This window comes from Capricornis sumatraensis, chromosome 5 (assembly GCF_032405125.1).
Source record: "Capricornis sumatraensis isolate serow.1 chromosome 5, serow.2, whole genome shotgun sequence".
In the NCBI taxonomy this organism is placed as follows: domain Eukaryota; kingdom Metazoa; phylum Chordata; class Mammalia; order Artiodactyla; family Bovidae; genus Capricornis; species Capricornis sumatraensis.
Window position 1 is genome coordinate 55,026,646 of NC_091073.1, and position 24,102 is coordinate 55,050,747.

A 24,102-nucleotide genomic window follows, 5' to 3' on the forward strand; every position below is an offset into this window, starting at 1 on the left:
GGGCAATGTATTTTACCTAAAGAGGACTGGTCAAATTAATGGGAACGAAGGGCTCAATCTAAGGGCTTCCCTCATAGCTCAGTCGGTAAAGAATCTGCCTGCAATGCAGGAGACCAAGGTTCGATTCCTGGGGTGGGAAGATTGCCTGAAGAAGGAAATAGCAACCCACTCCAGTATTCTTGCCTGGAGAATCCCATGGACAGAGGAGCCCGGCAGGCTATGGTCCATGGCGTCGCAATAGTTGGACAAGACTTAGCAACTAAACCACCATTGTTTATCTGGTTGGTCTCTTTTTGTTTTCAAATGGGAACCTTTGTTTAATTTCCTAAGAACTTGTTTCATACACACTGAAGCCGATTATACACAAAGAAACAAACAAAAAGTTTTTCCAATTTTAAATAAGACAGTGTTTCAGTTCTAATACATAAAAAATTTCCTTTAAAAGGATTCATTAGAGAAAATAGAAAATGTACACTAACTTATTTTTTCTTCCTTCTACTGTGAATTTAACTGTTTGTTTTATGTCTATACTTACAGAAATACACAGAAAAACATAAAATGAGTGTCCTGTTTATTAATATTATTACTCAATAGGAAAAACGGTTGAAAGACATGAACAGACATTTCAGCAGAATAGAAAAAGAAGCTGTAAAACCACACACATAGAATAAGGCAGGATTTCCACCATGATGACATCCAAGGAAGTGGATATGTTGAGACCAGAGTAGGAAGCTTGTATACACCCGTGGTGGATTCATGTCAATGTATGGCAAAACCAATACAGTATTGTAAAGTAAAATAAAGTAAAAATTAAAAAAAAAAGAAAAGAAAAAACAGATGCAACCACAAATTCTTAAGAAAATTCTCTCTGAATCCTTGGAGGAAGCCTTTAGGAAAGAGCAGCGTGTGTTTTGTCCTGCTGTAGTTTGTTTTTTCCCAGCAGAAAGTGAATCAAGGGAAAGCCATGTGATACTAGATTACAAAATGTGAGCTCCAGGTTCAGAAAAAACCTGAAGGACTCGTATTTACAAAACAGCGATCGGGAACAGACACATTAACCTCTCCAGCCTATCCACTGAGAACTTTAACTGTTGCTTCTTCCAGGGGTTCTTCAGTGATTAATGGGATTACCTGATGAACAGGAGAAACGGAGTCTCTGTTCCATCTACATCGAATTTCTTTGCAGGGAAGTAAGCTTAGCAATGAATCTCAGTGCATTTGTGTACGTGTGGAATCTGTCCCGACAGTAGATACTAATGTTGTTGAGAACTTGCCTGGACCAGGCCTCATGGACTCAGGTAATCGTCACACTCCAGGAGACCGGGCTCTGTAACTTCATTAGACCAATGAGGAAATGATGACACAGAAAGCTCAAAGAGCTGTCTGAGATCACACAAGTGCTAACACAGACCCAGGGTTCAAACCCAGGCCCTCGGGGGTCAGAGTCTGCATGCTTCATCCTCCGCCCGACGCTCCCCTGGTGTTGGTGCGGGTCTCATCAGAGTTAACACGAGGACCTGGAGTCAGGCCTGTGAGACCCTAGCACAGATGTGAGCACACACAGTGCAAGGCATGCTGGGTGTTATATTGTCACTATCCGAAAGCCCCAAACCAACGATTCTGCGTCTGGTGACTCTGAAAGAGAAGGAACACGGGCACCTTTGTTTGGCTCCTCTTGGACCGGCTCCACCGGTCGTCTTGGAGCCAGTGCCCCGGAGAAAGCACCATAACTACCACCATGTCAGTGAAAGACCTAGAAACGCGGTGTTGACCACTATTACAATCAGCACTGAATTTGGTAGCTTGATTGTCATGCTGTTTCTCACCTTAGTTAGATTTCATGAAATTAAAGTACACAGACAAAAGGGGGCTTGTGATTCTTTCGTATTTATTGTGCATGTTATGAAAATCTAAGTACAGAATTCAAGTAGCAAAGCTGGCTTCTCCAGGGTGTGTGACAGGGAGGGTCAGGGTTGTGGTCTGGGTGGAGGTGCTGAGGGAGGAGACAGGGAGCTGCCCACAGTGTGTGCTCAGGAGTTGAAAGGACTTGAGGGTGGGACAATTATGACATCAGAGATAAATACACATCTGAACTGAGATAACCCAAACCAAAAAGCAAGGAGAGAATTTCTGGGACTGTAGATGGCGAGGAAAGTTGACCTCTTGGTAGCAACCCCATCACGAGATCTTCCGGTCACAGCAGACGCCTGTTCTCCTAAACACACAGGAAATGATGACAACAAAGTAGACAGTGCTCAGGAGGAGGAGTAAGAGGTAGGTGTAATAGGCAGAGGTGGTCGTGAGCTGCAGCTGCAGGGCACCTAGGAGAAGTCATTCTCGTTAGTTTCAAGGGTTCTTTTGAGAGGAGAGGACATATTCACGGAAGTGGTCACAATGATTTATTGCTGGTGATCTGCAGAGAAGTGTCACCCCTGTACCACCAAACCCGAAGAAAATGGGTGCGACTACCGTGAGCACCGCTCCCACCAGAGCAACTCAGCATCTAGCTGACAATTCAAGTCGATCAACAACCTCAACTAAATTCAACAGAACCTTCCAAAATATTAAAAAGCAAGTTTGTGTTTTGAAAGAATAAGTACAAATGGGAAAAATATTTGTGATAAATAGCATTTTGCATTTTTTGCCCCATCACATGTCTGAGTAATAATAACAGGGGATGTTTGTTAACCCCTAACCACATGTCAAACACTTATTCTGAGAGTTTTGCATGCAAAATTCTAAGCTTATTTAAGTTTTCAAATAACCTATGAGATTATCACTTTCAACCCCCTTTTACCAATAAACTGAGGACAGCGAGAAATAATTTGCTTGGTGTCACACATTTAGAAAGCACCAGAAATCACATTTCAGTCCCAGCAACCTGAGTCTGAAGAAGGTATCCTTAGCTGCTCTGGAGTCCTGCATTTCCATGTGCAGTAAATACTCCAGACATCAAAGTTAAGCATAAACAGCAAGCTGAATTGTTGATGTGGAAGCATCTGAGCCATTACATGTTGTGCACCAAAGAGATTCCTATGAAGGGGGTCAACCAGGGAGATCTGGTTGTGACCCAGGGAGGTGGGTGGAAGGTTTTAGTAAAGAGAACTTTGTACAAAATGGAAGAGAGTGGTTAGTCCAAAATCCCCGAAACCTTAGGAGCTCATGCCTCAGTCACCTGTCTTTCTTAGATATCTAACCTCGTGCGCTTGATGTTATAGGATAATTGCACTTACTCTCCTTGGAAATTTTGCAAGAAATATATGATGTCAAGAAGCAATTAACAATGATACTGGGCCTGACTTGCTACTCAATGGACTACAAGGCTGAGTTTCTTCCTGTATAAGTTCCCCTTCTCTATGCTTTACCTTCATGGAGTCAGAACTCGAGAATCACTAGTATGTGGTGTGGAAAGGATCTCAGGAGGGGACAGACATGCTCATAACTCATGGCCCTGAGTCAGGTCAGATGTTAGCTGAGTTCCAGGCCCCCTGACACTGGGAACGGAGGAGGGATCAGCAGCACCATTGCCAGTGCTTCTAAATTCACTGAGAACCTTCATGTAGGGTGAAGGGGCCCCAACTGGTACTGATCCTGTGCCAGCTAAATGGATACCCTATGGGAAACATTCCACATAGGTGACCTTATCTCTGTAATAACTGAGTTGGATGCAATTGTTCCCTATTGGCAGAAGAGGGCACTATTGCCCAGAAATAAAAGTAATGTACCCACGTTGGTGCAACTAATAATAAAAGAACTGGCGTTAAAGGCCTGTCTGTGATAGTTGGAAATTCACGCACTTATACCCTGCGCATGGGTCCACCCCGTCACAGGGCCTTGGTTTTAGGATTCTTGCTCTATATCTTAGAGATGGAATAGAGAACTGAGTGAGTGTCTGAACCATGGATTCAGATGGCCTTTGTTGAATCCTCCTATCTAGCTGTGTAGCTTGATATAAGGGATTTAAGTAATTTTGGCTCGGGGCCCTCACTGAAAAGTATGGGAAAATGTTGCACCACCTCACAGGAGTGTTATGATGAATAAACAAAATATGCACATAAGATACAGCACACTGCCTTATGTACATCCAGCTCTCAGCAAGTGTCAGTTCACGTATTAGTTATCAGCAAGGGCTAAAACTTAAAAAAAATCTAGAAGCAACTTGATATCAAGTTTCTCCAATTATTACAAACAAAATCTACACAACTGGGTGAAGCCCACTGTGGAAATAATTTAGAGCCTATCAGTGCATCCTCTCATTTAGAGTCATCTTACACCAAAACCAGCATTTAATATTTTAAGATGACTCTTTGGGAATGATGGATTTACTTAAATATGCAGTCTATTCTGCAATATCCAGACATTTTGTTTTTTTCTACCTTAAATCAAGGAAGTTCAAAAGTTAAGTTTATCCAGAGGGAAATAAGTGCTGTAACATGACACAAAGGCAAACAAAGACAAAACTTACTGCTTTCACCTTCCTGACATGCCTTTGTAGAATTAGTATCACCAGTGACTTCTAGAGGAAAGGAGAGCAGGTATTAATCAACACTCTTGTCAACCATTCATATATATTATTAGACAGTGGCACATATGTGACTAACTCTGTGTGTGTTAATATGCATGTGTATATAATAGAAGATCTGCTAACACAGATACTCTGTGTTAATACTCTGATTAAATGTAGGAACACCGCAGTTTCAGGAATAATTCACTTTTTCTTAACATTAGCCAAGGAAGTTCAAGAGATAGTTGATCAGGTAAAAATTCATGCTTTCTAAAATATATATATTATACATATTATTTATATATAAGTATACAATAACTTTTCGACTATGCTTGATAAAGGCTTGATAACATCAAAAAAAAAAAAAGAAGAGGTGGAGAAATTGGGAAAAGTAAACTAAATGAAGTGGGAGCACTGATATGAAATAGAAGAAGTAAAACAAACTAGATAAAGTAAAAGATCCTCATATAGTCCAGCTGTTTTTAAACACGGTTGCTTATTAGAAACATATCTGGAGCCCTGGCGAAAAAAAAGCAATACCTGGGCATTTGTATTTTTCAAAAAATTCCAAGTTAATTCTAATACACATCTGGATTTTAAAAGGAGTTTACAGGTTTTTCTATTAAATGGTAGTTTTGGTGATATAGAATTCTATTATTTTTCTGTTGACCAGTCATGATACAACAGTATTAAGTGAGTGATAGTTAATGTTAGTGTTTGTTAGTCACTCAGTCGTGTCTGACTCTTTGTGACCCCATGGACTATATAGCCTGCCAGGTTCCTCCGTCCATAGGATTTCCAGGCAAGAACACTGGAGTGAGTTGCCATTTCATAGCCACAATAGTGAAAGATGAGTATCAGTTTTCACAATCAATAGCCAAACAAAAACTAAAAGATAATTACAATTGCAAGCCATAATGGGAACATGATTAACCTAACAATATAAAACAATTACATACAGTCTGGGGGGTCAAGCGGAGTGACATGGTAAATGGGAGTGCATACATGCATATGTTTCATTTGCCCAGCCAGTCTGAATTATGACGTTTTGATTTCATTTGTTTAATTTAGTTTGAATAGAATGATAGATTTCTAATTAAAAAAAAATAGATATGCAACAAGAAACAAATGTTTACTATTTAGCACAAGGAACTATAGTCACTATCTTGTAATAACCTATAACAGAAAATCATTTCAAAAGTAATATGTGTGTATAAGTGATTGACAAAAAAATTCTACTTTTAGAAGTTTGGTAATGTTTATCTTTTTGTCAGTTCTTCTAAATGACCTATGGATATCTAATAACAATGTATGAGAAACAAAATGTTAAATATATTTGTATAGGATATAAGATTAATATAAATTAATATAAATAGACATCTACTATATTTAAATTATTAATGACATCATTCAAGATGCTCCCATTTTTATTTTTTCTGTGCTTGATAAAATATTCTCAGAGAAATGTTAATATGTCTCATTATGAGCATATGTTTTTTTCTTTTCCCTTATATTTCTTCTGAGTTTTGCTTTAGGTATCTTTGTTTCTTTGTTGTTAGGTGTCTAACTGTTTATGATGTCTATTTTCTTTGTGAATTGTACCTTTTTTTTGGTATCATTTTGTTTGAATTGTACTTGTTGTTTAAATTGCATCATTCAAAATATTCATCTTTGTTACATTTAAAAATACATAAATAACATTTTTCAGAAAGGTAATTGATCAGGAGGGGAAAAAGTGCTATAGGATGTCTTAAAGGCAAACATAAGCAAAACTTACCACTTTCATCTTTCAGACAAGCTTTTCTAGAACCAGTACCTGTAATTTCTAAAAGCAAAGGAAGCAAGTGTTAATCGATTGTGCACACCCATTATTTTACAGTGCGTGCATATGTATGTATAATCTGGTGTCTGTCTATATATACATACATATATGTATATAGTCTATTGACAGGTAACAATAGAGATGATCAGTATAACAATGATGAGCCCCACAGTTTCAGATAATTGGTCTTTTCCACTTTAAAACAGACAAGTTCAAAAGATAAATAGATCAGGAAGAAAGAAAGACGAAAGCATGACATAAAGACAAATCTGTACAAAAACTTACTGCTTTCATCAGTCAAACAATCATTTGGAGGCTCAGTAGTTGGAGGCTCAGTAGTAGTGACAGCTGAGGTGACAACTACGAGAAAGGAGAAAAAGTATTAATGAATTATCTGTGCCCATTACTTGATACTGTGAGTATGTTTCAGCAGTAAAGAATCCACCTGCCGTGCAGGAGTCACAGGAGACAGAGGTTTGGTGCCTGGCTCGGGAAGATCCCCTGGAGGAGGGCACAGCAACCCACTCTGATAGTCTTGCCTGGAGAATCCCATGGACAGAAAAGCCTGGTGGGCTACAGTTCATGGGGTTGCAAAGATTTGGACGTGACTGAAGCGACCTCACACGCATGCACATATATTTATACGTGTGTGTATGTTGCAATATATATGAATGTGTAATATATATGTGTATATATGTACACATATAAAACCTGCTGACAGAGAGACAGTAATTAAAAACATGAGCCCTACAATTACAAAAATAGTTGGTCTGATTCTATGTAATCCATAGTTTTAATTCGTATATGATTTTCTACACATGAAAATGTTGAAGTTCATGAAGGCTATATTTTACTTTTTACCGTAACTGGAGGCTAATACCCGAGGGCATCTTATCTTCCTTCTGTATTCATAGCTCCTAGCACTGTGTTTGCTACAAAGTAGGTGTTTGAGAAATACTTGTTGCAAAGACAAATCATCAGAATAAGTGGCTACTCTGCATGGTCAGCACCCACGGCGGAGATGAAGAGTTGCCACCCAGTCTTATTCATCCAATCCAAGAGTGCACCAAGGGAATCCCATGATTGAAAGAGTCTGGCTCAGGCAAACTTCCTGTCTAAGCAAAGGAAAGCAGCCACACCTTTCCAAATCAAGCACATCCCCTTATCTTCTGCATTTGCGGTGTTTGTGGGCATAGTGAAAATGGTATCAATTAGGCTAATAGCCAGAGAATGACTATAGCTTGCTTAAGTACTTCACATGTATTATCTTCTTTCATCCTCCAGTGACACTGAGTGGGGTGTATTTTGGAGGATTCCATGTTACAAAGAGGAAATAAGAATCAGACGGAAAGTGACTGGCAGAGAGCTGTACCAGTGGTACCAGTGATGGCAGAGCCAGCATTCAGAGGATCATCGTGGGAGATTAAATGAGACAGGGCCTGTGGGGAGTACTTTGTAAAATAAGCCCCAGAAATAAAGAGAAATTAACCTATAAACAATATAATTCCACTACTGTAGACACTAAAAGCATCTTCTTTTCCAGATACCTTCATTATTCTTATCAATGACTTTTCTTCTTTTTATTATAAGAGCTCAACATTTCAGTGAAATTCCAGATTTAGAAAGATCCAGATATAGAAAAACAGGCTAAACTACAGTTGTAGTTCGTGACTCGATAGATACTGAGACAAATAATGTAAAAAAAAAAAAATAAAAAGACAGTCATAAAAGTAGAAAATTTTTTAAAAAAGATAATGGACTATTGGGTGGAAGAAAACAATGGTTGTTGTATTTATCCTTTTTCTCCTGGATGTGTTCTTGTTCATACAGATTTGGTTCTGATATGCCATTTTATGCCCTCAATGAGGTCTTTGTTCAGTAAGCTCTGAAAAATTGATTTGAGGTATAAAGACTTTAGAGTAAATCCCAAGAGTGAAATATTAGTAGTCATGTTTAGATGTTAGTGTTAGTCACTCAGTCGTGCCTGACTATTCACAACCCCATGGACTACAGCCCACAGGGTTCCTCTGTCCATGGGACTTTCCAGGTAAGGACACTGGAGTAGGTAGCCATTTCCTTCTCCAGGGGATCTTCCCAACCCAGGAATTGAACCCGGGTCTCCTACACTGTAGGCAGATTCTTTACCAACTGAGCTACCAGGGAGCCCATGTTAAAATATCCTCAGAAACTGACTTTAATGTGCTTGAAAGCCTCCTTCTTTCCCTTACAATGACTTTATTCACTAAAGGATAAACAAACCTCTTATTAACATGCATTGGTTGAGGCAGAAACAATCAAGTAACAAAGTTTCATAATAAACTCTATGTGTTTATTATAAGTTCTCTTTCTCAGTGAAGGTTGGTTGAAAACTAGGACCAGATTAGATTTCTTTCTCTGTAAAGTCATTTCATTGATAATGTACTTCAGGTTATATTCTTAGCTTTTATCAAAAACAAAACAATTTTAAGAAACAGCATTGGAAATTTGCTATAGAATAACATTAACCGAAATGCCGTCATTAGCTTTACAGCCATTAGAAACCCTTGGAATGCATTTATTTCACAATTGTGTTCAGGTAAAACACATTATGAACTGGAATGTCTCTCTAATATGGTAACCAGCACAATGAAACTTATATACTTATTTTTTCTCATCACAAGAAAAACTAAAACCTAGTACTTTCAGTGTCCTCAAGTAGGACACTTAAAACCATGATTATATTAAACTGCAAATTTGCTTCTTTTCTATTAGAATAAAAATTAAAACTTAGAGCTATTTTTGTAATTTTATTTTTACTTAGTTTTAGGAGAGGATACAAATGGATATGATGTACATATCCATGTACAGCCATGTCATATTTTGGAAAACAAGGGTTTTCTCCGATGTTATTTCCTTTGTTCATCATTGCAGCCCCAGGATAAAACCAAGACAAGTGTTCACACCTGATTTGATCACTGGATAGACTAAGAATCAGAGAAGATAAAGACTTACTTCAGAAATGCGGACTGGTGCACAGCAAACATCTATGCACATTTTATGTGCTTGGTTCCCACTGCTTTAAAAAGGTTTCCTAACCACAGGGAAAAGCACAGAAGGATTCCTCCTGAGGGGCGCTTTGGGGCCTTTGGTCTGTTAGGTGAACATGCAGGACATTCAATCGTGAGTCCAGTTAGTTACAGGACCACTGCCAGGGCCAAGGCACCTCCCAGCTCTCTGTCCACACTGCATGAACATGTCCAGCATCTGCTCACAGGGGCCACTTTGAGACATCATGCCTGGATTACAAGTGACCCTAAGTCATCAAGGAAAGTGTATGTTCTCTTGACTGTAATGCATCCTCCGTGGACAGTAATTCACCCCAGAGTGTCATCCATACATCCCTCCAGACCTGGCATGTGCTAGGGCTGCACTAAAAATATCTTGAAAGACCTTTTCTAACAGCAAGAAATGCATTCATTATGTAGAATGGGAGTAAGTTTGTACACTTTAGCATCACCCAATCTTTGATTACAAATTTTATCTTATAGTGGTATGTAAAATAAGACCTTAAAAAACCACAGTGGTCAAATTATTCTCTTTGCTGAGCTGCAATTTGGCTCCCTTATACAAACACCATTTTGTCATTTAATAACTCATTGCTTTGGAATTGTAAAGGAGAACTGAATTGAGAATGACTTTGCCTGCTGAAGGACATTCCTGAAAGATGTGTAAATGTTGTTATTTCCTGACCAACCAAGATCACCAACAGTGAAGATCTGTTGTGTGCTAAGTTGCTCGATGCTTTCACATATGTTGTTTCACTTAATCCATACAACAACTCTAACACTTAAACTTCATATGATCTTAATATTTTGGAAGATGAAACTGAGGGTGAGAGAAGTAACATTTTTTCTTTTCTATGTTTCAAAGCCTATCCTATTTTAATCCTATGGGGAGATAGCTACCATTAAATGAAACATCATTTTATCAGGACATATTTGTTTGTTTTTCACGAACACTTGGCCGGAAAGGTGGGTATTGCCTTTGAAAAACAGTATTTTGTGAGGTTACATTTACATTTATATTCACTTACCTTCTTTTATTGAAGGAAAAATAATCTCTTGATCAACTCCTCCTATATTCTTCTGGTGTTTGACAACACACACATGTTGTTTGTCCATAGAGTTTTCGGTCACGGTCAGCCAGCTGAGCTTCATGTATGTGTCCTTGGTCTTTATGGTGTTTCCCTGCTGGGATGGCAGAGCTCTTTTATCATTTTTTACTCTGCAAGAGACTGTAATAACATCAGGGAAAAATTTCTCCAGGAGACAAAGATATGTTCCAGCATTATCATGGTTGATTTCAGCAATTGAAGGAAGAAAAACAGTGGGCTTGGGGGAAGTGTCTGCAGCAAGGTTTCTCTCTGTAGGGGAATATGGAATAGTAATTAAAAAGAATGGTTAAAGAGGGAGAGGGAGAGGGCGGGATGATTTGGGAGAATGGCATTCTATCATGTATACTATCATGTAAGAATTGAATCGCCAGTCTAAAAAAAAAAAAAAAAAAAAAAAGAATGGTTAAAGAAACACCAACATGTCGTGGCTTGGAAAAACCTAGTGAGTAGTGAAAAAACAAAAGGCTGCTGCTCACTATGGCCTTTCATCCGCAGTACGTGGTTAGGTGCTTAGTACTGTTTTATTTTTAATGGCAAGAGAAGTTCAAGACTTCATGGAACTTGCCCAAAGTCACCATTGTTAAGTAGCAGAGCTGGATTATAACTTGACCTTCCGTTTTTCTCCATATGCAGAGATGGGGTGCATCTTGCGTGCATGCCAAGTTGCTTCAGTCATGTCCGACTCTTTGTGACCTAATGACTATAGCCTGCCAGTCTCCTCTGTCCATGGGATTATGACTTTTAAATATCCCATATAAATACTCCACATCAAGACTTCCAACATTCATGAGCATGTTTATTGATTGAATCCATGCTTCCTACTGTGGAAATGGGGACTCCCAATTGCTGGACTGCCAGGGAAGTCCTCAATTAATCTTTTTAAAAATCTCTTTTGTTCTATAATACTGGAGCCTGTTTTGAAGTGGATGGGCGGGTGGTGGGAATAGGGATGGTGGGGGCAATTGGGTAACTGATGGTTTCTATATTGGTGAAAATCTTTGCTAGGTTCTAAACTTCTTCCCTTTCCTGTCCTGTGCTTTGCAGTTTATGCTGTCTTGTCCAAATGACACATTCTCATATTCTGCAACTCTGTGGAATCTCACTCTTTATTTAACTGATTCTGGAATGAACCATAAAAATAAATACCCAGAGTAAATTTATTGGTGTTACAAAACAATATATCTGCCTTTGAGAATGGGAATCAACACCCACATGTACTTGATTGAGCTCCAGATGTGGATCCCACGCCCAATTATGAAGTGATGAAATTCTCTTTATTTCTAATTTTATATGACCTCTCAATTTTATGCCTGAATCACTCCAGATTTTGGAGTAGAGCAGCATGTTATTTATAGTGCCTTGATTGTATAACAGTATTTCCAAAACTTCTATTGAAAATGTATTATTAATCCCAAACTCCTAATTTGGGATTAGCAGATACACACTACTGTATATAAAATAGATAAACAATAAGAACCTACTATGTAGAACAGAGAGGTATATTAAATATCTTGTAATAACCTTTAATGAAAAAGAATCTGAACAATAATACACACACACAAAAAAACTGAATCACTTTGCTGTACACCTGAAAATAACCCAACATTGTGAACTAACTATACTTTCGTGTAAAAAGAAAAATGTATTTTCAGAAAGGCTCTTATACTAAACTTGTCAAGTAATCTACTTAGAATTTTTCCAAATTCAGAAAACGTTCCCCAAAAGCACATTTTATTTTGGAATTTCATCTGAAGTTTTAGCTTGAGGAATAATACACAATATTCTGGCTCTCGGTGTTTTTCCTATAATTTGAATTTGCCCCCTTAGGCTGCTGACCTGCTTTACTGCCACTATTTTCTTTTTTTTCACCAGCTGCATAAAGCATATATCCTGACAAGGGACCGAACCTGTGCACCTGCATTGGAAGGTGGAGTCTTAACCACTGGACCACTGGGAAAGTCCTTCACGGGGAAATCTCTTAAGAAGGGAGAAATTGGACTTCTCATCCGAGAAGAAAAGAAAATTCTTGGGAACTTCTGCCTATGTAGCAAAGTTCCTGGTTTTTCTTCTAAATCAGTAGGCAGACAGGGTTGATTTTTCCCTCATGTTGTAAATACCGTTGGGTTGTAATGTGCTAGTTTAATTTTATACATCTTGCTTTTAGTACAAGTAGTATTTTACACATTATAAAAGCAAGACACTGTGTATTTCTGCAACCATATACTTTGTTGATAGTGATTTAGGTCTTCCCTCTTTTTTCCCCTCTCATTTTTCTTTTGTAAACTAAATAATTGAAGCTCTTTCATACTTAAGTAAGAATTTTTAATTCATGAGATTTCTATCTATGTTTAATTGACTTCACTTCTTGATCATTTTCCTTATAAATTAAAGCTTTTTTCTGATAAGTATGAGCATGAAGCCCAAATTCCTGGTTATATATTTTAGAGCCAATAAATGTTGTTGTTAGAAATGATATCAGTTAAATTAAAGGATTAAGATTTAAAGCACATAGAACAACAGGACATATAAAAATAAACATATTTTAATCTTGTTTCTTGCCATGCAAACCAAAGTCTGCTAAAGAGAGACAGAGAACTTCCAATTCAATTTATGTGTGTGAGGGAACCATAAGATAACTTTCCATTTGTTAATTGTACAGCTGCATCCTCTGAAGAATTTCAATTCATCAGTAGTTTGGCCACCAACACTCTCCCTCTTGGATGCAATTTTCCCTTTACATTTGAATAGAGTAAACACCTATCCAACACGTATGATGTGTTAGCCAACAAAACGTACGGTGCTCAGTCGTGTCCAACTCTTTGCAACCCCATGGACTGTAGCCTGCCTGGCTCCTCTGTGCACGGGCTTATCCAGACAGGAATACTGATGCATTAGACAATGTGCTAGATACTTCATCACACTGTCTCATTTAATTCTCGTACAACCCCTGCTGGATAATATTGTTATGCTATTTTACAGATTAGGAGACTGAGTCCAGAGAAGAACTTCCGTGTTCACATGCGTAGTTAGTGGTGGATCGAAGTTCTCGGTCAGCCTGACTCCAAAGCGCACTTTCTTTGGAAATACCCCTTCAGCATCAGGAAAGGAGACATGTTAACTCATAAAACTTACCTGTAATGACAAACTTCAACCCTGGGCCAAATACTTTCATGACGATTATGTACATTATACATGAGCCCTTTCTAGAAGTCCACACAGACACGAAGCCAAATTCTTTTATAATATTTGTACAGTGTTGTCTATGCTCTCCTTTACTATGTGAATTTGTTGTAAAATCTCTCCTAAATCTCTACATCTAATTCCCATCCACATTCCCATTTTTGGTAAATATCATTCCTATTTAATTATTTCTTACCTTCTATTTCCCTGAAAAGAAAAAAATTATTCTGATACCTACCTGTGACAATGAGTTTTGCTCCAACATTGAAGTTTTTTATGTAATTATTCCACAGTGATTCAAGTTGTGTCAAAAACTTTAGACTAATTAGCTTCTCTGATTTCTCCAAATTCTAGTAGAACTATGATGACTTCAAATTCAAGACACTAGGCTTCTAGTCCTGGTTCATTTTGCTCCTAACAAGCTCTGTGGTTGAGCAAATCAAATAAACTAACGCCCTGGGTACCTTATTTATTTGAAAATGACGGTGCTACTCTTAAGTCAGGTGAACATCCTTATTAGTGTTTTGGTGAGCTCAAAATGAAACAAGATCTGAAAAGTCATTTGAATAAAAGTTATATAGAGGTAAGAGACTGTAAATATTACTATATGATCATTGATATTATGATTAGTATTTTTATTTGTGATAATTGTGTGGTCCAACATGACATTTTAATATCATGGGAGCAAATCTTGCCTATCTGATGGGAATTGAGGATCTGGGGTTTACAAGTAGATCCATAGCAACTGATGACTTGTTTGCATTCCTCTGTGTTTTGATAGGTCTGGGATTCTCCAAGCCTGTATCACAGACTTTCACACACCCAGTTAATAGGCAGTCATACTTGCTGCATTTCCAGGGTGAACAAAATCAAAGGGAACATTGGCTAAAGCCTAATGTATGCAGCCAGTATATGGAACTTCACTTCTGCTGTCCGCAAAAAATGGCTTTTTCCCCAACAACAGCACAATCTATGGGTATCTCAAGATTTTACCAGAAATTTCAGCTTCAAAATATCTATCCAGTTCATGCCCAAAGTTCAGCTTGCAGCTCCAGGTATGGGCCTTATGACAAATGACCACAAAAATGGCGGGATGCCTGGTACTCAAATTCTCCTTTGTTAAGTTGGATCGCTTCATTGCCTGCCTCATCTTATCAGCTGAGGGTCACCATTCATGAATGACATTACATTTTGGTGTCCATTGCATTGATGCATTGGGAGTATAAACATATTTGTTTGAAGACCATTTCTTCCATTTTTTAAACTGGATATTGAAGGCAACGTCCCCTTTTTACTTCCTTTTCCTACTAAAGACTTCCACATTGAAGTTCTTTTTTCTAATTTTGTGGTGGGAAAACATATTTGCAACTTTGGTGTGCTTCTTTTAGCCAGTTAATATAGGGTATCTATTCCACTACATTTTTTTTTCTTGCTTTCTTATTTCTTGTTTTTAATTCACTTCTTTTGGATTGAGATAGAACCGACACATATTCTGAATGTTTAATAAATGCACATTCATGTGACTTACATGATCTTTGTGAGGGAAAGAGACATCATTTCAGTGCTCTGATTGAAAGCAAGAGCCTTGTTTTCACATGTGAGTAGCAATACAAAGTATGAGCTATTACTAATCGTTACAGAATCCAGGTCAGGCTACGGAAGGGCACATATTCAGGAAGTAAAGACATGGCTCAATGTTTCAAATATCACATAATGATCCAGTCCTCTAAGTTTCACAGGTCTCTACTGGATCCCAAACTTTGCCACAGTAGCTAGTCATGTGACTTTAGGCAAGTAACTAAACTTCTCTAAACCTCAGTTTGTTTATCTATAAAATGGGAATGAAAGGATTACTGGTGAGGAAAGTATAAGGCATTGAAACTACGTATCATGGTGTCTATCCTTCAGTAAATATTGACTAATATTAAAATTCTCTTTAATGGCATGGTTTGAGGCCATTTCATCAAAATCTTCCATCAAACAAAAGATATGTTTTTTATAAGCAATAACTATTATACCAAGCTCAACAATCCAAGACGCCCTCACTCTGCAGCCATGAACCATAGAAGACAGGTCTTAATTAAGCCAGAGTCTAGAATGCCTTTCCACTAGAACAGAAGCTGTTTGGTGTTGAGACATGCTCCGTGTCTTGTTCACCCGTCGTCTGTCTACAGCTCCCAGCACAGAAACGGTCCTCAATAAATATTTGCTGAGAGAATGAAAGAGCAAAGGAGATTGCCCAGCCACGAAGACACTTTCGTGAACTTTGGAGCTGAAATGGCTCATTGAGCTCACAAACTGGTCCATGTCCAGACAATTGCACAAGAAATGAGATAGTTTAAGTTTCAAATAATCTCAGCCTCCTTCTAAGAAGCTAGAGTAATAGGAAGTGAGGTTTATCAATCTTGTATAATCATTTACTGTAAGAATTTTCTTCCACTGCTCTCAGGGATGAGATGAAAATCAGTAATATTGGTTTTGCAGGAGATTCACGAGTACAGTATTTTATCTCAAAATACAGAGAAGAGATAGTAAGAAAAGTGTTTCTCACTGAATAGACTGCCCACAAGAAAAGGAAGGTGAACTAATAACTCATACCAATGTGATGATATAATATGCTATTTATGTTAGAATATAGAAAGATAAACGAAGCAATAAGACAGACATGGTCTTCAGAATACTTCACTGTCGAGCCTGAGTCTATTTTGTGTGTGTTTTCTAGAACACAAATTTCAACTGCTTACAAGCAGGGACAAGAATAATCCATTTACAAGGTGATTTAGTTTCCATATACAGTGACCAATTGCTGTAAAACTACGGTTTAGATGCTGAGACCAAGAATGTGGCAGCCAGATCAGGGAGATCACAAGTTGTTTCTACAAAGCATCTATCAGTATTTTATGACTACAGTAAGAATAGAAAAATGATACTTACCGGGAGGAGTTACTATGATGTTAGCTCCTTCTCCAATTATCTTCTTCCAGCCCGAGCTGTCACAATGATAAAAGCTCCTACAATAATCCAGCCTTTTCCTACCTTTATAAAGTGACTAAAAGTCAAAAAACTTCATACTGGCAGTTTGATCTGAGTTCTTTTGGAAGTCCTTGGATATAGGTTTCACAGCAGCCAATGTTTTATAAGTTTCCTCAATTTGTTGTTATTATTCAGTCAGTTGGATGTGTCTGACTCCTTTGCAACCCCTTGGACTGCAGCCTGCCATGGGATTTCCCGGGGAAGAATACTGGAGTGGGTTGCCATTTCCTTCTCCAGGGAATCTTCCTGACTCAGGGATCCACTGGGGAAGCCACTTTCCTCAGATAAATGGACCCAAATATCTGCTTTCCAAGGAGTAGTAATCACTGAAAATGTTGATGAAAGATGAAAAGTATAAAAACAGGAAAGAAGACATCACTGACACCAAGTGGTTAACCACCTGGTTTTCTAAATTTCCAGGAATGGTATTCAAAGAATGAAGACTTTTTTGTTTATTTGCAGGTGTTCAGTTCTGTTGAAACTGCTCAGAGTTTGCATCAGTTGAAAGGCAGTTCTCTTTTCACAAACACCAGGGCTGTTTAGTGATTTGGGAATGTATTGCTAAAAGGAGGAAAACCTTCAGTAACTGAAAATGCAAATACCCCATCAGCCATCACACGTGTACTTGAGAAATGTGAACAAAGCTCTCCATTCATTGGGCAGCACAATTCTTTACCAAGGGAAAGGGAAATGAGAAAATAAGTGCTATGATGACTTATTTAATATTAATTTTCCTAGGATAAAGGAAGAAATTTGCAGAATTCTCTCTCCATTGAAATAATACTGTCTTTAAGCTAAAACTTGAAACAATATCCATTTCTCTGATAGTCAAAAGAAGTCTCTTTGTGGCTATTCTGTAATTTCAAGCCACTCATCTTGGGGCAAGGGGAAAGAAATTGCCGGGAGCAGCTGAGTACTCCTCTGAGCACGGATGAGCTGTCCATCTGCCAGGACCAGACAGGACAGCCTCTTATTGTCTCCATGTCTGCTCCAGAGGCACTTGTTCGTGGTCTCAGTCCCGTGAGCAATCAGTTCCTCTGCCCCAAGGATGAAAGTAAGAGGGTCATGTTGGGCAACTGTCCATTCACAGGAGCTCAGCTCGCAGTCCCAACACAATGGGAGGGGATGAGAGATTCAGATGCCAATTACATTTAGATAGATTTTTTTTTATATTGAGAGTTCATGGGAATTTCCTGGCAGTACAGTGGTTAGGACTCTGCACTTTTACTGCTTTCACTGGGCTCAATCTCTGGTTGGGGAAATAAGACCTCATGATCCACAGAATGTCCACCAAAAAAATTTGAGAATTCCAAGTTGTTAGTACTTGGGGCTGTCGTGTACCCTTTGCATCTATTGTAGTCATGAATGATGTCCCCTCAGCTCCTTTCTGAAAACTTGTCCTGTGATTTTCCTTATTCCAAGACCATGAGCAGAATTATTGGGAGCTTTAGGAATTGTTTGTTTTTCAAAACGCATGAAAGATTTAAGCAATAAAATGCAAAAGATTAACTAAAGAGTTATGTAATTAATGCTTTATTAAATATAAGAACAGTAAGAAGAAAGAGTAAAAGGTTTTACTAAAGGGCATAAAATTAAACCTGCATAAATGGAGAGACATATCATATTCATGAAGGAAAAGCTCAATGTCGTAAACATGCAAATTCTTCTTAAAATCGTGTGTATAAATAGACTAATTCCAATGAGACTTAAGGTAACATTTTATTTTTTTGTTCCCTGTTGTAAAGATTGGGGCTGAGTTAGTTATATTTGTTTAAAATTGATATAAAAATGAAATATGAAATAATTTAAAAATTTTTATTAAAATAATGATTTTAAATAACTAATTTGGCTTAGCAGCTCTTAACCTTTATTGCAAAGTTACTGACATGACACAATAATGGAGTAAGAATACTGAGACAGGAATAAAATGCAAATCCTCCAAGCATAAGTTAATATAAAAATATAATTAGGGCATTTTTAATTATGGGGAAATTATAGATTGTCTTAAAATTAGTTAGGAACTATTAATTATCTGTTGGAAGAAAAAATAACTCTATCAAATAGCATAAAAGTTAGGTTTGTATTAAAAGGCATCTAAAACTGTGAGTTAAAAGAACAAGGAATGAAGGTCACTCAGTCGGGTCCGACTCTTGCGACCCCATGGACTGTAGCACACGAGGCTCCTCTGTCTATAGGATTCTCCAGGCAAGAATACTGGAGTGGGTTGCCATTTCCTTCTCCAGGGGATCTTCCCGACCTAGGAAGCAAACCCAAGTCTCCTGCATTGCAGGCATATTCTTTACCAACTGAACTATGAGCAGGGGACTAACTGAGTCCTGCGGCAGAAAATCTTGGAATGTGAAGCGGACAGGAGACACCTTTACTTAATGCCTCATTTTTAAGAAGGAGAAATTTGGAGAATGTTTTCTCTTTATTTTTAATTGAAGTGTAGTTGATTTACAATTTGTGCCAATCTCTGCTGTATAGCAAAGTGGCTCGTTTTTACAAATATATATGTTCTTTTTTTCAACATTGTTTTCCATTATAATTCACCCCAGGATATTAGATGTAGTTCCTTGTGCAATACAGTAGGCTCTTGTGGTTTATGCATTCTGAATGTAATAGTTTACACCTGCCAACTCCAGATTCCTAGTCCATCCCTCTTCTCCTCTTCCTCCCTGTTGGCAACCACAAGTCTGATCTCTATGAGTCTGTTTCTCTTTCACAGATAGATTTTTTGTGTCATATTTTAGATTCCACATATAAGTAATATCATATGGCATTTGTCTTCCTTTTTCCGACATACTTCACTGAATATGATAATCTCTAGCTGTATCCACGTGGCTGCAAACAGCAGTGTTTTGTTCTCTTTATGGCTGAGTAGTATTCCATTGTAGACACGACCCACATCTTCCCAACCCACTCATCCATCAGTGGATATTCAGGCTGTCCCCATGTTCTGGTTGTTGTGAACAGTGCTGCTGTGAACAGAGGGGTGCATGTACCTATCCAAATGACTGCTTTGTCCTGGCATATGCCCTGGAGCGGGGTTGCTAGGTCATAGGTAATTCTATTTTTAATTTTCTGAGAGACCTCCATGTTGTTTTCCACAGTGCTGTACTAATTTACATTCCCACTGACAGTGTATGAAGATTCCCTTTTCTTCACACCCTTTCCAGCATTTGTAATTTGTAGTCATTTTAGTGATAGCCATTCTGGCTGGTATGAAGTTGCACCTTGTGGTAGATTTGATTTGCATTTCTCTAATAATTAGTGATGTTGGGCATCTTTTCATATGCCTACTGGCCATCTGTATGTCTTCTTTGGGGAAATGTCTGTTAAGGTGTTCAGCTCACTTTGCCTCTGGGTTGTTTGTTTTTTTGTTTTTGTTGTATGATCTGTTCACATATTTTGGAAATTAAGCCCTTGTTGGTCACATCATTTATAAATAGTTTCCCCAGTTCTATTGGTTGTCTTTTTTTATGGTTTATTTCGATGTGAAAAAGCTTATAAGTTTGACTAGGTCCCATTTGTTTATTTTTGTTTTTATTTCTATTGCCTTTGGAGCCTGATGTAAGAAAATATTTGTATGAGTTGTGTCAGAGAATGTTTTGCCTGTGCTTTCTTCTAGGAAAGTTATGGTCATGTTTTATGTTTAAATCTTTAAGCCATTATGAGTTTCTTTTTGTGTATGGTGTGAGAGTGTGTTCTAACTTCATTGATTTATGATCATCTGTCCAACTTTCCCAGCACCACTTGCTGAAGAGACTTTTTTCCCCCTGTTTTTATATTCTTGCTGGAGAATTTGTACTTTTTACAACATTTCTAGGAATGTATCCATTTCTTCTAGGCAGTCTATTTTCTTGCCATGTATGGAGTAATTATTTGTAGTAATGAGTTACTACCATTTGTATTTTGGTGGTATCAGTTGTTAACTTCTGCTAATTTCATGTCTAATTTTGTATCTTTGAGTTCTCACTCTCTCTTTTTTTCTCCTGTTGAGTTTGGCTAAAGGTTTACCAATTTGTTTGTCTTTTCAAATAACCAGCTCTTGATGTGTTGATCTTTTCTACGATGTTTTTGTCTCTATTTTACTTTGCTGTGATTTTTATTCTTTTTCATTTACCTTTGGTTTCATTTGTTCTTTTTCCTAGTTCTTTTAGGTGTAAGATTAGGCTCTTTGTCTGAGGTTTTTCCTGTCTCTTGAGGTGGGCTTGTATCACTATAAACTTCTCTCTTAGAACACTTTATGTATACCACAGATTTTTTTTATGGTGTTTTCCCATTTTCATTGTCTTCAAGTATTTTTTATTTCCTCTGATTTCTTCACACACACCCGGGTTGTGTATAGCATACTTCTTATCCTACATGTGTTTTTGTTTCTTGTACATACACAGTGTCTCTACCTCTAGTTGCGTCCTTAGAGAAACTGACCTGCATAAACAGAGACAGAGAATGGAAACTGAGGGAGAGATCATAAGGGTTCTGTGAGTACATGGAAAAGTAGTTATCACACAGTACAAAGAAAAACTGTGATATAATAATGCATTAGTCAGTAATTGGGGGAGAAATTGGATCTCCACAATAAGATTGTTACTTTACACACATCCCCAAAAATTCAAACTAAAGTGGATCAAGGAATCAAATGCACAGAACAGTCTTAATACCATTGGAAAAGTATAAACGAAAATATACTTATGCTTCAGGGTTTCCCAAAGCTGCAAATAGTTACAGTATGTGGTGGCTGATACAGTAGAGCAAGCTAAAGGCAGTGTGTTTACTATCCAATTCCTTGCTGTCTGCAGTCACTGAACTAAGAAGGATCTGAAGCTTTGACTTGTGGTGTGAGGCTATTTTTTTTTCGTTGTTGTTTGTTTTTGATTGCGATATTCTGATGGAGAAATGTGATGACCTGGAGAGCAGCAGCACCCAGGACACAACAAGACAGATGGGGCTCTGGGTTGGGGATAAGACCATGAACACTCTCCTAGTAGGCACTCCTGTGCTAGTGCAGCAAGGCCTACAAATCAGTTTGAAGAAGAGTCAGTAGGAGCCTATCAAATAATGCACATTTCAGCCTTCATTCCATGATTCTGATTCACTGTGTTGAGTGACACCCAGAACATGCACTTTTATTCCAATTCAGGTTCTTCTGATGCAGGTGGTACATGGACCACAGTTTGAGAAACACTGTTCTAGAAGCTCAGACACTGGTACAAATTTGGAGGAACCAATACACAAGAGACTATATACACGTGAGCTGACATTTCTGTATTTGAATATTAATTTTGCTTCCTTAAACCTAGCCCAATAAGGCAGCCACAATCCTTGGCTATATGACTTTTCAATTGAAATATATACCATTCATAGATTGTTCACCTAAAGTGTTCTTTAATTTTAATGATTGAGAAAATTATGATCTGATAAGTCTCAATCTAGTTTGGCACATGGGCTTGTTAATGATAGGGAGTGGGGGTAGAAAGAAGCTTTGGCTTTACTTGTTTAAGACAGTTCTGGCTGTGGGCTGAACTTCAACAGAGGGTATAAGTAGAATACAACAACGGGGCTTCTCTCGTAGCTCAGTCGGTAAAGAATCTACCTGCAATTATGCAGGAGACCTGGGTTCAATTCCTGGGTCTGGAAGATCCCGTGGAGAAGGAAATGGCAACCCACTCTAATATTCTTGCCTGGAGAATTCTTGCTGTGGACAGAGGAACCTAGCAAGCTACAGTCCGAGGGGTCTCAAGAGTTGGACACGACTTAGCCACTAAACCACCAATCATCACCATCTAAAACAATCACTTTCCCTACACTTTCACTAGGTCAGCCATGCCCTCGTTGATTATGTAAGAGAAATATCAGTTTTTCCAAAAGATAAATTGGATACCAGCTTGAGGTTCAAAAAGTCCGAGTTTTCATTCCATCATTTCTCATTGTTAATACCCCTGGATAATAAAGATGCTCTATTCCCAGCCATTTTCTCTGGATAATCATTGGGTGAATGGTTCAGTATTATCTAGCCTTTCCATTTTCCTCTCCTAAATATCTCCCCTCACAGATAATCCTAGGTTCTCTGTCTGTCTTAAAGAGAAAATAATATGAACTCTACCAGCTTCTGGGAGAGCTAAGAATATGCTGCCTGCCAGACTGCTTGCCTACAGACTGTGACCATGGAATATAAAGTTTGATTCATGGGCACTGAGTTCAGGGTTTTTCTTTGTTCAGAGTAAAAAGAAATTGGGGGAGGAAGTGAAGTAGCTGCTGATATCAGGGCTGTGATTTTCAGCCACAAGCAAAATTTCCAGTGCATTGTACAGGAAGTCTGAACCAACGTGCTTATCCCAGATAGCACAGTAGTATATGCCGGAATCACTTGCTTGCAGATTTACGATTGTAAATGTATAGCTACTCCCTGTGCTCTTATAGACATGGTATTTTGTTCCACTGATTCCTGATTCAAGCACAGGCTTTGAGTTGTAGCTGTCGTAGTATAAAAGGCGTCGGGGGGCCATCCCCTCCTCATGTTTGTACAAGTGGATATAGATGGCCCCATGTGTAAGATCGCAAGGGAACGAAGCAGTCTCCCCAGTCTTTCTAGTGATTAACATCAAGTTGGAAGATACCTGCATGACTGCAAAGGGAAAAGCAACAAACAATGATGAGGAAGAGAAGCACTAATTTCTTAGTCTGACCCTCTTCCCCACAGTCCCCCCTCCCCCCGCTCCCCCCCCCACACATTGCCACAAAATACAGAAAAATTCCAGGAGCATCCAGGCAAGAAACTTACTGGGAGCCAAGACAACCAGAAGCAGTGCTGGGGCCCGCATCCTGCCCCAGCAGTCAGCTAGACTGGATTCTGAGCAGATGTGACAGGCAGAGAAGTCAGGGAGGATCTCTCTTAAAGACGACCAGGCTGATTCCAGAGCGGGTGGGTGCTGGGGGAGGCCTGGGGAGGAGCCCCGCCTCTCTGCACCAACCCTTTCTTGAGGGCCCCCCTGTGGCAGGCTTGGAGCTGCCATCTCCCACACAGGAGAGGAGGGGCCTGAGCACTGAGAACTCAGAACTGCAAGCAGATGGATCAAATGCGAACTGAGGGGAGGAGAGCCATGGGCCAAGCTTGCCTGTTGCCTATGGAGTGAGCAGTCCTGAGCGGGGCCAAGTTCCCTGCAGTTCAGCATTGCAGTGTTTATGCTGCTGCCACGGTCTTGTCCGGTGACATCTTTATATTCCTTCCCTGAGCTACCTTTCCTTTTACCCCTGTAAGCAACTTGGAGGCAACAGAGAACCCAATAAGAACGGAACCTGCTTTATTATAAGAAAGTAAGACTGATTATGTCGGTCTACATTTGACGGTCCTTAAAATTAAATGGATGTGTGTTCGTGTGTGTGCATGTGTTATAAATCAGTTGG

The 24,102-nt window shown here is 38.7% G+C and overlaps 1 gene segment (V, D, J or C); it reads right to left on the bottom strand.

Moving 5' to 3' along the window:
* Positions 1-2,178: 2,178 nt before the first annotated feature.
* LOC138080101 (T cell receptor gamma constant 2-like) lies at positions 2,179-23,519 on the bottom strand. The segment is given in 8 exon segments: positions 2,179-2,321; positions 4,466-4,516; positions 6,282-6,329; positions 6,612-6,686; positions 10,399-10,728; positions 16,594-16,649; positions 23,029-23,323; positions 23,480-23,519. Coding segments are annotated over 8 exon segments (1,038 nt in total).
* Between the last annotated feature and the right edge of the window lie 583 nt (positions 23,520-24,102).